This window comes from Pseudoliparis swirei, chromosome 4 (genome assembly GCF_029220125.1).
Source record: "Pseudoliparis swirei isolate HS2019 ecotype Mariana Trench chromosome 4, NWPU_hadal_v1, whole genome shotgun sequence".
Lineage (NCBI taxonomy): Eukaryota > Metazoa > Chordata > Actinopteri > Perciformes > Liparidae > Pseudoliparis > Pseudoliparis swirei.
In genome coordinates this window covers 20,345,722-20,358,089 of record NC_079391.1, presented here as the reverse complement: position 1 = coordinate 20,358,089, position 12,368 = coordinate 20,345,722, and the positions used below count along the sequence as shown (strand labels likewise).

General features: G+C 44.3%; 1 protein-coding gene across 2 annotated transcripts in view; it reads left to right on the top strand.

The window, feature by feature from the left end:
* The window catches only part of igf1rb (insulin-like growth factor 1b receptor), a 41,600-nt gene that overhangs the window by 13,717 nt on the left and 15,515 nt on the right, over nucleotides 1-12,368 (top strand). For both annotated transcript variants that reach the window (XM_056412385.1, XM_056412383.1), the window contains exons 3-5: nucleotides 9,448-9,751; nucleotides 10,138-10,274; nucleotides 10,739-10,883. In XM_056412385.1, coding sequence (XP_056268360.1) covers nucleotides 9,448-9,751; nucleotides 10,138-10,274; nucleotides 10,739-10,883 — 586 coding nt within the window. The remainder of the gene's footprint in view (nucleotides 1-9,447; nucleotides 9,752-10,137; nucleotides 10,275-10,738; nucleotides 10,884-12,368) is intronic.

The window sequence follows — 12,368 nt, the reverse complement described above, 5'->3', positions numbered from 1 at the left end:
ATTATGTGGCCTTTAATTGTGCTCTGTTAACACCGGCAGATTGGGATGAGCCGTGACCGAGATGAGGCTCTTAGTGGATTTTGAGGCCGGTTGTAATAGTTTATGTTTTGTTATGAAGGCTCATTTCCCATCATTTCACTCTGCCGTGATCACAGTAGAATTTCAACGAACAAGGAATAAAATAAGTGTTTGTCTGTATTTGTCAGGATGTGACAAAAACACCAACTGTTTCTACATTTATCGAATTGTATTCATTGATGTTTCTGTTCTTTTATTATCTCTTTTTTGATTCAGGGACAATGTAAGATGGGCCGGGAGGCTGTACAGACACAGACACACACACAGACACACGTGCATACAAACTGAGAGCATGACAATGCATGCTCAAAACTGGCATCTTCTCAACACATGCGACGCTGCCGGCCAGCAATCCTGCCGCATTTGACCTTTCACTAATCCCGTCCCTAGACCGGCCGCTGTCCAATAACTCGTCTGAGAGCGTTGCTCGGCTCAGGAGGCCTGTCCAGCTCTCTGCGGTGTGCACGGGTCCTGCAAGATGTCCACACAGTTTAGAGTAGTGTCATATTTTATTCCTTCCCTGAAGCCAAAAAAAGACACAAGAGGTTTGTCGTCTATGATTTATACACTCTGTAGGACCTCCCTCACAGCAAGATGCTTATAACATTAGAAAAACGGTTGAATTTCAATTATTATTAATTTATGATATCCAGTGCATGGATGAAGTCCACAATGTGCTTGGATAATTAAATTTTTTTATGGGTTCATGAAAGCTTTAGGGAGTCATAACTATCAGTCAATGTGAACTTAGCTGAAAAGAACATAACAATGTATTCACTTACCTTGCTTTGCTGAACAGTGAGTTGTTAAATTAAAATGTGACCCGGCTCCATCTGGCCTAGCAAGTTATCATTATAACAACCTAAACTGCATTGTTTCACTGACTGTCATTTCAGTCTGTTGCATCTCTGATTAGTTTGGTCAGAAGTTCCGTCATCACCTTCTTCATACGTGGTCATGTATCAGGGAAGTCTAGCTTTGAGAGCCTCCGCTTATCAAAGTAAGCAGCGCTGGCGTGAAAACGCATCCGGCCTTGGATTCTGGCTGTGAAGAGTCTCCCGGCGCGCTATTAAGGCTGCCAGACAGATAGTGTAGGTCATCAGCACAGCCAACCAAACCAGGCTTCCTCAAGGTGAAAGGGAATCTCATTTCCTAGCCCCTTTATCCTCTCCATCCTATTCCTGGGGAATAGTGTTTTCTTCTTTTTCTTTGTCTAAGTAAACACACAAACACAAAGACTCAGGAATGTAGCCAACTCCTTCTGGTCAGATTCCAGATTGACATGTCACAGATTTGTAATCTCTCGTAAAAACAGCGCTATGCACCCAATAATCAAATAAACACAGTTTGACTCAAAGTGGGCCGATGAAGGTTAAACCAAGCTGCGTTTGCAAAATGAATCTGCTGTACAAAAAAAAACTAGATACGGATGTTTTCTTGTTGTACAAAGGCAGAGCAGTGTATGCGTCAATATCCAACAACAACAACTACCTGATACAACAAAGAGGGACCCAGTACAAGTGAAAATAAAACCAGAGATGCTCAGGTATGGTATCTGTTGATATGGAAACCCTGGGCTCAGTGCCATGCCCCTTTTCTCATGAACAGAAATGTATGTGATATTTTGAGAGAATTTCTGTAGCATTGCCTTTGTTCCATGATGAACTCCAGTTACTTGCGTCATTGCAGCAACAATAAAGGCATCGACCAATTAAGGATCTGCAGCATCGGCTTATGGTACGAATTTGGAATCTCTCGTGATGACAGAATGTCATCTGTATTTACTGAAAACGGCTGTGATGCAAGTTATCCGTCAGAGGGTTGAGATTGTCTCCTTATTTACTGGATTTTGAAGCTCAGTCCTCTTCCTCCTTTTCCTCCTCATTTGCTGCCACAGCTCAACACTGAGTGCAACATGTGTTACTCACGGGCGGCGTGGAAAGAGAGGGAAACTCAACCTTGAAGGCATGGCCCCGTTGGCACTCTGGGTTTGAGTGAACTGTCTATTGGAGGATAAAATGGTATTAGAATAATAAACTAAAAGTCTTCTTATCGTGGCCATTGTTATTTTCAACACCTCTCCAGGGTTTTTCCTGCATAGAGAAAATTTGGGCGCGCGCCTAAGGGCTCAAACACACCAGACGCGCCTCTCAAAAACGCGTAGCCTGCAAAACCATTGATTCCCTATGGTACGGCGCGACTTTCAGACGCGCCTTTTAAATGCCACGCGGCGCGGGTTTTTTGCGTTTTTCAGAGGCGGTTAAAAGCAGGGGCGTCTCTAGGATTTTGATACATCTGGGGCTTAGCCAGTGCAGCTGCTCGCCATGTTGGTGCCCTAAGCATAACTCCTTCATGATGCCCCCCTGAGATAGGAAAGTGACCCACGGCGAGCGTTGTCGACGGGGGGGGGGGCGCATCACGGCAGAGCGATGAGACCCGAGAAGTGTTAACGGGGGGGAGGAGGGGTGCTGAGCGATTAAATATATCTCTTGTTCTGTTTTGTGGAGCCCCCTCAGGACTTGGTGCCCTATGCGCAGCGCGTTATGGGAGCGGCGCTGCTGGGCTTAGCCCAGATGAGTGAAGCAGCGAAATTTTTAGACATAGAAACACTCTCAGACAGCAGCTTGCTGTTACGTGCGCCCGCTGCCAGCCTGACTCCGCTGTTTTGGGTGAATGACGTTACGTGCGACCTGGAGATGTTACTCACTTGTGTGCCAAATCATTTTTTGTAAAAAATTTTTTTTATTAACATTCGGGGCTTTAGCCCCGGATGTTTTAGCCTAGGGACGCCACTGGTTAAAAGTTACAATATTCTCAACTTTATTCTCAGCTGTGCGGAGGCGCACAGCTCAACACTCAGTGCGTTTACATGATAGCGCCATTTGCATTCGCTGTACTCCTATTAACACCATGGAAGAATAGTAGAGGGATGTAGCTTCGCCTTGCTCTCTGTTCGCCATCTTTCTCGAAATGTTGTTGTTGTTGGTGGTGAAGAGGTCAAGCGGAAATTGCTGTATCACCACGAGTTGTAATGAAAACAGCACCACCTATCGTATCGGATATGACATGCTTTCGGCCAATGATTCGAATTACTCACTGCCATGTATATTGGGATAACAGCAGATCCCCCAAAAGATAGCATCGTCCGACTAAAGCAAGATTCGAATTATACCATCATGTAAACGCACTGACTGTCACACTCGGCCAATGCAGCCAATCGAATCAAGCAGGAGGCGGGCTTTCCTTCCTGTTTTCCCGAGGAGAACCTCATATTAGCGGTATTTAATAACGAAGAGCTTTATAAATCTAAACACGACTCAAACTGACTCCTGCTCGGTCGGAAGTGAAACTGAAAGCCTCGCCATCGAGACACAATTGGTGGAATAGATGGTGGTGTTCGCCGTACTCTTTCCTTTCTTTAAAAAAAATATCTTAAACCCAAAATCAACGATTGGTTGCGCACGCAGGTCCGTTTCACAGGTGCACCGGGCTGTTTTGCCCGGCGGGTTTTTGACAAGGCGATTTTGGTGCGGCTGCGTTTTTTAGAGTCGCGTCTGGTGTTATCGAGCCCTATGGCAAAAAAAATCCGCGATTAAGAGGGAAAAAAAACTTCATCACGTGCATGTCAGCGAATATGTTCTCAATAATATGTTTCAAGTAGGCTACAGCCGAACCCTCGTTCTGTTTTGATCAATAGTAATCGAGTTGATAAGCGTGTCTTCTTGTCTGATCAATACGCAACTGTGAGGCAAATGGACAGAGCGGCCAGCTGCTGATCACTCACTCAACAGCCCGATGTGCACGAATACACCTGTACAAATGAAATTTCCACTCAAAATGCTGACAAAAGTTTGATTTACAATTTCCAACGCAGCCTCCATTGGTATTAACATGGAATGAGAATATATAGTGTAGGCACGAAGAAAATAAAAAGAAATTGAAAAACACCTGGGAATAAATACATTGATTAGAATATATATATATAAAGTTCTATGTGCTCGCTATAACTTCTATTGGAGCCGTTAATCACTCGTGAAATGCATGTCCGCGAATATGTTTAATAGTATTTTTCAGGTACTGCCGAACCCTCGTTTTGTTTTGAGCAATAGTAATCTCGTTGATAGACAGATCGAGTGTGTCTTCTTGTCTGATCAAGACTGATTTCTGGGGAAAAAAATAAGAAAAAAATACATAGATGTCTGCTAATTACGGTGACATGGCAACACAGACCGTGTTTTTTGGGAGCACCGAAGACCCATTTTGACCCAGGAAAAACCCTGCTCTCTTTGTCCTTCTGGGAAAGCCGAGGAGGGATGTGTCAATTCTATCAAGGGAAAAGAAGCAGAGGGAAAGGTTTACAAAGAAATGGGTAGAGACGGTTATTGTTGAACAATCCTGTCATGAAGGTAAATAAACTGTTGTCTTCTGTCCTTCTCTGATGTTCATCAGGCTGACTCGCAGGTTGTGGCGTCCAGCGGCCGTCTGATGCATTTGAGATGTTGGTGTCATGTGCGGCGACGCTCAAGAGGTGAACAGGACAGTGCTGCCCAGCCATGGAGGGAAATGAATGGACTGAAATAATGGAGATCTTTGTTCTGCCGAGGCGAATGGGCCTTTAGACCACAGACACTACTGACTGACTGGTTTTCTGAATGACATATTTCACTGACTGAACCTCTGGCCATAACAGATCTGTCTTTGTACGAGACTGGAAACACAGCTGTATTGTTGTGTTTTCTGTCTATCAACTTGTTCAGTCTGAGGAGGAGGAACGTACTGGTCCTGTTCATTCCCAACAATTCAGTGTTCTGGAAGGTGCGTGTGTGTAGGTGTGGGTGCATACATCCATCAGTTAGTGATAGTGATTTATTTTTTAAAAGTTTAAATACACTAATATCACTAATATAAATACTTGTAGATGCCGGCTTTGGGAAGCTTCCGTTACATTCCTTCGGACTACTGAGTTCTGCATTTGCTCGTGTTTCCTGTTTTTGCTTAAAAAAGAATGAATCTGCATATATTTAGGACAATAAGTTGACATGTTCGTAGTTGTAAAAGAAAGTGTCGGTTGAGCGAGGCAGCAGATGTGAACCCCGTAATACAAGCCGGCACGTGCATGTTGTGTTTTCAGGGAAAGAAAAAACACCATCGAAATCATATCCCTCCTGATGAAGCCTGAATTAAAGAGAAATTACAGCTAATTGTTAAATGGGGTTTTCGACTTATTTGAGTTCTGAAGCTGTAGTGCTCATACAATGAATGAGCTTGAATGTTGATTAATGAAACGGTGCCGATCAATATGCTTTTGATCGCTGAGATCAGTAGTCTAGTCTCCTATATTGTGTTGCGGCTGTTTGTTTGGTAGCAGTAAGCGGTTTAATTTATTCATTTACAGCATGTTAAGAGTAGAATTCAGTATTTTTTTCTTCACATTACCATCTCATCCAGCTTGCCCAGTTCCTGGAGCGACATCACAGTCGCCTGACGCACCATGGTCTGTAAATACATGTTTTACGTTACTGTGTATGGAGGATTTGTAGATAGAGATTTATTTTTCTACATTCACAAGTCCTACAATATTGACGGTCCGCAATTACTTTTTCAAACTAATCTTGTAAGGAGAGTTTTTGATATTGACATGAAGCGAAAGGGTTTTTTGAATATCATTTAGAAAAGTACTCAAGTCAGACCTTTGATTATTAATTATGTTGAGAACATGTTCAAGTTATTTTGACGTCATGGTCCAGCCCCGCTGTATTGGTTTGGGTAATTACAAAACAAATCGTACAGGAAGTTGAGGGAGCCCCAGGGGCCTGTTCCAGGCAGTCTTTGTCACCACGGCAACACAATTAATGGAAAGGAAGAAAAAAAACACATAACAATCCCATTATTGAAGACAGACATTTTCATTTCACATCCTGATCAAATAATTTCAAAGCTTATAACCACAAGTTTAAACTTGTTGGTTTTTGATCCCGTTAATAAAACAGACATTTTTGGATTATTATTTCATCAGAGCAAATCCATAGTATTTTGCTCCACCTCCCCTCAACTCTGAACCCAGAACGTGTGATGTATTTAACCCCAAATAAATCTAGTCATAATATGAAGGAGGAAGTGTGGATCCCATATGTATCTTCTACGTTTCATTTCGATAGGAAAACCGATCTTTGACATGGCAGCGACTGAGATTAAAGATGCCAAATGTCAGGTGCGCAGGAGGGTTGAATTTACACTTCTGAATTACAGTTACTGGTGAATTTCCCGTCTGCGCCATTGGAATTGAAGCCGATAGATCTCTATCTGTGTTTTTGAATCTACTCTGCTGTCATCAGTCTAGACATCTGCCTTTGCCTGTTATTGTTGTGCCACACTGCTAAAGCCTGGAGCGGCTACTGTGTGTCTCTGTCTGCGTGTGGGGACGTGCTGTTCCTATGGGGGCTGAAAACGAGGATTAACAGTTAGAAAAGGATTAACATTCTTTGTTGATAAACTGATTGTGCAGGAGAGAGAGACAGAGGAAAAATACAGTCCACCTGTCTCTTTTCATTGTCTAGCCAGCCAGCTGAGATATTCAGAATTATGAATGGCTCTGAAGTCTTAATTTATTATGGCTGCTATGAAATATTAGTTCAGAAGCAACATTTCTCCGCCGTTTAGCTGGTGATGTTTAACACACACACACACAAATAGATAGCTTGCGGTGGTTTTTGCCTTTGTCTAAAAATTCAAAGAAAAAAATGGATTTCAGAAACACCTTTGACAAATAAGCTGTCACGTGGTAAACCTTAAACTAGCATGTCTGATCAGCTGTTTTGGCTGTTGCCATCTTCTCAGATATTCTGTGTGAATGCCTGTCTTTGTGTAAGACCTTTTCCCTTTTTTTTCCTGTCGAAGATGGTCAGATGTCCGAGGCAACTGTCCGTCCTCAGCCTCGGCTTCCTCTCAGCTTTACTGGCAAAATGACTCCACGTGTTTCCGTTGGTGGCAACGTCTGGCTGTCCTGTAGCCGAGTTCATTCGCTCCAAATCAGTTGATGGGAAAGCGCCTAGTTCACATTTCTTCCTTGCGTGACAATTTGATTAAGAAACGGCTACTGACTAACTAACTAACTTCATGGCAACACTATACTGTCATTACGGGAACCAAAAGCGTGATTATCCCCCAAAATGTAAGACAATATACATGCGTTGTTTGAAAGTGAAGTAACGAGGGGTCAAATCTGTTACGTCCAATTCATTACGCTGCAGATGTCCAGTGGAATGCTGATGGACACTTGTGTGTTCATGCCCCCCAGCCAGTGTGTATAGGAGGCTGCAGACCTCACAGCTTTCGTCTGAGCTCAAACTTCCGTCGGAGATTATTCTTCGCTTCCCCCCCTTCAGCGTCCACCGTCTGCAGGCCCGAGGCTGGACATTAACACCTTTCAACCTAAACATAATCATTATTTATTTGAGCTGCGACGAGTCGGTCGACAGGAGAAATGTTCACCAACTACTTTGACAATTGATTAATCGTTGGGATTATGTTTTTAACATGTGAAATGCAAATAGAAACATGAATATTGACTGGTCTTACGAGACAATATCTCATCGTATTTCACACATTTCCGTACGCAGGGTTTTTATCGTAAATCCTGCCAATGAAGCGCTCACCCTTTTGGTGCCCAAAGTTGGCTGACTGACAAAATCCAGCTGTTAGTTTCGTAGTGGCCATTTTTCCTATAAACACACTTCCTTTTAGCACTAAACTCCAAGTTGGAAAAGATCAAGCAGATTGTTAGACCCTTTCCGTTGTGTTTCAGGCCCCCGGGAATTACTTCCTTTTCCAATTTGACATCTGTTTTCACACACACACACACACACACACACACACACACACACACAAAGCTTGAGCAGCTCTCTTAGCATCAGTTCACCCATTTTGAGCACACGGTGGTAAAGCAAGACCAAGTTGATACCCAGACTCAAACTTCCATCCTGGAGTAATGGATGCATCACTGTAACGTAAACACGGGGAGCAGCGGACGCCTCTCCTCCGGCCGGGAGTCCTCAATTCATTTGACGGAGGCGACGTACTGCGACGTGCTTCAGTGTTTCCATCACCCGGAGTCCTCTAAACAACTGTTCTCACTTTGTTTAAACGCAGCCCTGGATAGCCTTAGTCGATGACATCATCAGAATTACAGGGCAGAGGGGGGGTCATTTAATTGTTGCTGTTGCTTCTCCTTTTCGTTGATGCCTAACAGGACACACTGTCACGAACCGAGCACACACACACACACACACACACACACACACACAATTACAAGCAACATTTCAAAGTGTTTCCACAGCGATTCCTGTTTGTTTCTGGAGCTCACGGTCTGGGTGCTGCGAAGTGGCCCGGAGCTTTTCTGTGTCATGTGGAACCAGTGAGCCACTTTCCGTAAAGCCGTGTTAAAAGTCTCCCGTCTTCACTCAACGCTGCTCTATCCAGCGTTTGGTCTTTTCTTCTTCTTTCTGTAGTTTCTCAATCAGTTTTCCTCCTCATCAGTTTGTACAATATCCTCTTATTCAGAGGGACACACCACAGCAACTGGAGGAGTTATTTGTCGTGGTGCTCGGTGGAAAACCCGGAGCGGAGGGGCTTTTGTGTCACTGTGGATGTGGGATGCGCTCTACTGGGCTCAACACCAGCGTTCCCAGCAAAAAGCAGTGTCCTCTTATCAACCCGTCACAGGACTATAGATTCTGTTTGCTGTATTTACATCTTTTCTTTCTTTTATATATAAGAAACGTGCATACAAAGTGGTTGTTTGACCGTGAAGCACGTCTTGTATAGTGAGATGGGTTAATAGGGAGGTTTCATGTGCATCTGCGTTGTCAGACACTATATAAAAAGCATTTGTTTATGGACCATAGTCAATGGAGCCAGAGGCTGACTGGTCTGTATGTCACATGCTGACTTTTTCTTAAGTAGAGAAATGCCCCTTTGCTTTGGGGGATTGGGTGGGAATGTTGTTTGAGATCCGTTGAGCTGATGTGCACCGTTAGGTCGTGGCCAACCCGGGCCTTCTTTAAATCCTGATTCCAGTACTGCAAACTGTGCGGATGAGAGGGTGACTCTTCTATTTTCGGAAAAAAAATTAAAGGAAGAAATGTCCCTAAATGTCAATCTATAGAGAATATATTTAACGGTGAGCTTTTCCACCGTCAGAATGCTTTGTTAAATTAGCCCGGCGTAGCTTGTAATGTGTGAATACCAACATCAGAATCGGACTGAACCATATCTGTTGTGAGTACGATGCTGTCGTATTGGAGGGATGTGTCGACCTTTTGTCTACTGATCTGCGGAGGTGTAATCCTTCTGTCTCCCAATCTCCAACAGAGTGCGCGGAGAAATGTGCGCGCCAAGCGTGCACGGCGGACGGCGAGTGCTGCCACGCTCAGTGTCTGGGCAGCTGCACGGCCCCCGAGAGCGACGCGGCGTGCGCGGCGTGCGCACACTACTACCACCAGGGGCGCTGCGTTGCCGACTGCCCTCGCAATACCTACAGGTTCGAGGGCTGGCGGTGTGTCAGCAAAGAGCTCTGCTCCAAAGTCCACCTGCCCGACTTCAACAGCTTCGTCATCCACGGAGGAGAGTGCATGTCGGAATGCCCGCACGGGTACATGCAGACCGCACCCAACAGGTGAGCCGCAATCCCCCCTCATGGCTGAAACGTTGGCCTGACATCGTCACCAACTCCACAGCCTGCTGTTAGTTCCCATTCCAAATGACTGAATATAATGCAACAGCCACAGTAAAGGCTGGTTACTGTAGAGGCAACCATCTCTCCATCCATGGCCACATTATAAACCTGTAGTTGTTCGGGGAAATAATAAAGGTTTTCTAGTCTCCTGGACATAATTTGTCTGGTGTCGTCAACCTTGCCGTAAAATCAGCAGTGGGAAAAATAAATGTAATAAATAAAAGTCAGGGGAGAGTTACACGACTTTGGAGAACGAATGTACGTCAGTAAAACGACACCGTCGCCTTTCTCCTCCCCTCTCTATCGCTCTTCCTTTCCGTCTCCAGTATGTTCTGTAAAGCCTGCGATGGTATGTGTGATAAAGTGTGCGAGGAGAAGGTCATCGACTCCGTGGATGCCGCTCAGTCCCTCAAAGGCTGCACTGTTATCAAAGGCAACCTGCACATCAACATCCGCCGAGGCCGTAAGTACCGCGCGGTTATTTTTTAAACACTTCAAGGGTTTTGTGTTTGGCTGGGTATAAATGGGTCCACAAAGCAGTAGCAATGACGAGGTTAGTCTAGAGCAGGGCTTTTAAACATTTCCTAGAAGTGTTTCATTTTCACATTGCTGAAAGATCTGGAGGATGAGAAGAAGGCTCAAAAGGAAGAGGGGGGGGGGGGATAAGAGGGAGGAAGTTAAAATCATTGAGATAGAAAAAGAAGGCACATTTACGCATTTAGCTGTCTCATTGTGAAGTGATTTCTATTAAAACAAAGGTGTCAAACCTTGAGCGGCCTACAAATTAAAGATAAACGTATAAGAAGATCGTATAAACGCACAGTTTACAATTCCAGAAGTTCAGAAGCACAAATGTAGAAATAGCCCAATAAAACATGTGGGAAAATAAATGGGTGCTCACAGTAGCGCGTCTTTGTGTGTGTTTAGACAACATGGTGGCAGAGCTGGAGAGTTTCACAGGTCTGATCCAGAGGGTGACCGGTAACGTGCGGATCCGACACTCCCACACTCTGAGCTCGCTGGCCTTCCTCCGCAGCCTCCGACACATCGATGGAGACAACCTTCTGGACGAGTAGGGACAAAACACACACACACACACACACACACGCACACAGAAAACAGTTTAAGCCCCAGCAGCCGTCGGTTGAGATGGATGTCGGTTCAGGTCTACTGTAAATATCTTTCCCTGTACAGGGATTCAGCTGGATACGAATGTTTTATGGTGAATCATATTTGGCTCCATATTCAGTCGACGATTATTTAAAAAATGTAGTCGGTGGTGATTGAGAATGACATGTAGTGTGGAAGACAAGAAAAGCACCATACAAGTACAAGTCCACTTTTTCTTTTTTTTCTTTGGTTTATTTGACGGTAATAAAAAACATTTCTGTAAATGTAGCAGTTAACCAAGAGGCTATCTTTCATCTGTAGTCCCGATTAGCATTTACTTGGAGAAGTTCTGTGGCCACACCCGAGCGCGAGGACAACATTTGTCACTTTAGAGTCTTAATTTGCATGTTGCTGTGACACTTTGGGTCATAGAAATGGATTAGATGGGGAGCGTGGTCATTTGACTAGTACCAAAAAAGACAGGGATTGTTGTTATGGTGACTACACGTGTGAGTGGGGTCTTGAATTAATGTTGCAGTTGCATGAACAAATTACCACTCGCCAGCCATCCACTAGTTAGCTGGCCAGCTTGCTATTTCCACTGCACTTTGATGCTCCACTGATTACAGAAAGTGAGCCGAACAAAGTTGCCACCCATCCAGCAATAGCAATTTGCTTTCCCTACGCTGTGACGAGAGTGAGTGAATGAAGCATTATGTTGTTTTCAACTTATTTACCCTCTACGCTTTGTCATGTTATTACCTACTTACTACTACTGAAGTTAGCCAGCTACAACGGTCACAATGGTACGCAAAAAAATGTCCGCCGCTCCGACACATCTTGCTCTGTTGATTTGAATAGGAATGTCCATTCCACACCTCTTCTATTTCCTTGGTCCCTTTGGTAGTCAGCAATGTGCAGCATTGGTGTTTTTATGTGTCTCGTCGAGGTCATCGCTGAAAGGTTGGCAGGCTGGAGAGACAAGGGAAAGGATGTTTTGACTGTGAGTGCATACTGGAAAGTGTTTTATGTCGGACAAGCTGACTTGTTTTGGGGTGGTAACTGTGATATTATCACTGAAATAAACACACCAGTCTCTCGCTCCTTTTTTCCTTTTTCACTGGGAAAGTAAATAAAGTGACTAAAAGCTTACGACAGGTGTTCCAATTTTTTCCCGATAAGACCGTGAATGCAGCGCAGCTTCAAAGCAGGCCATGGAAAACATTCTCTCTAGGTCACGGAGAGTCCTTCACTCCTTCCTACGTCTGTTTATCCTTGACTTCACAGGAATCTCACTGTCCCAAGGCCCACATTGCAGTCATTCCTGGATGTCTTGCCCAACAACTTGTAAACACTGCCCCTCATTTCCAGTTGGAGCATAACATAAAGCAGTCTCTGGTTAATCTCATTTCCCGGGTTGTTTTTAATCTGGCTGTGTCCTTCTACT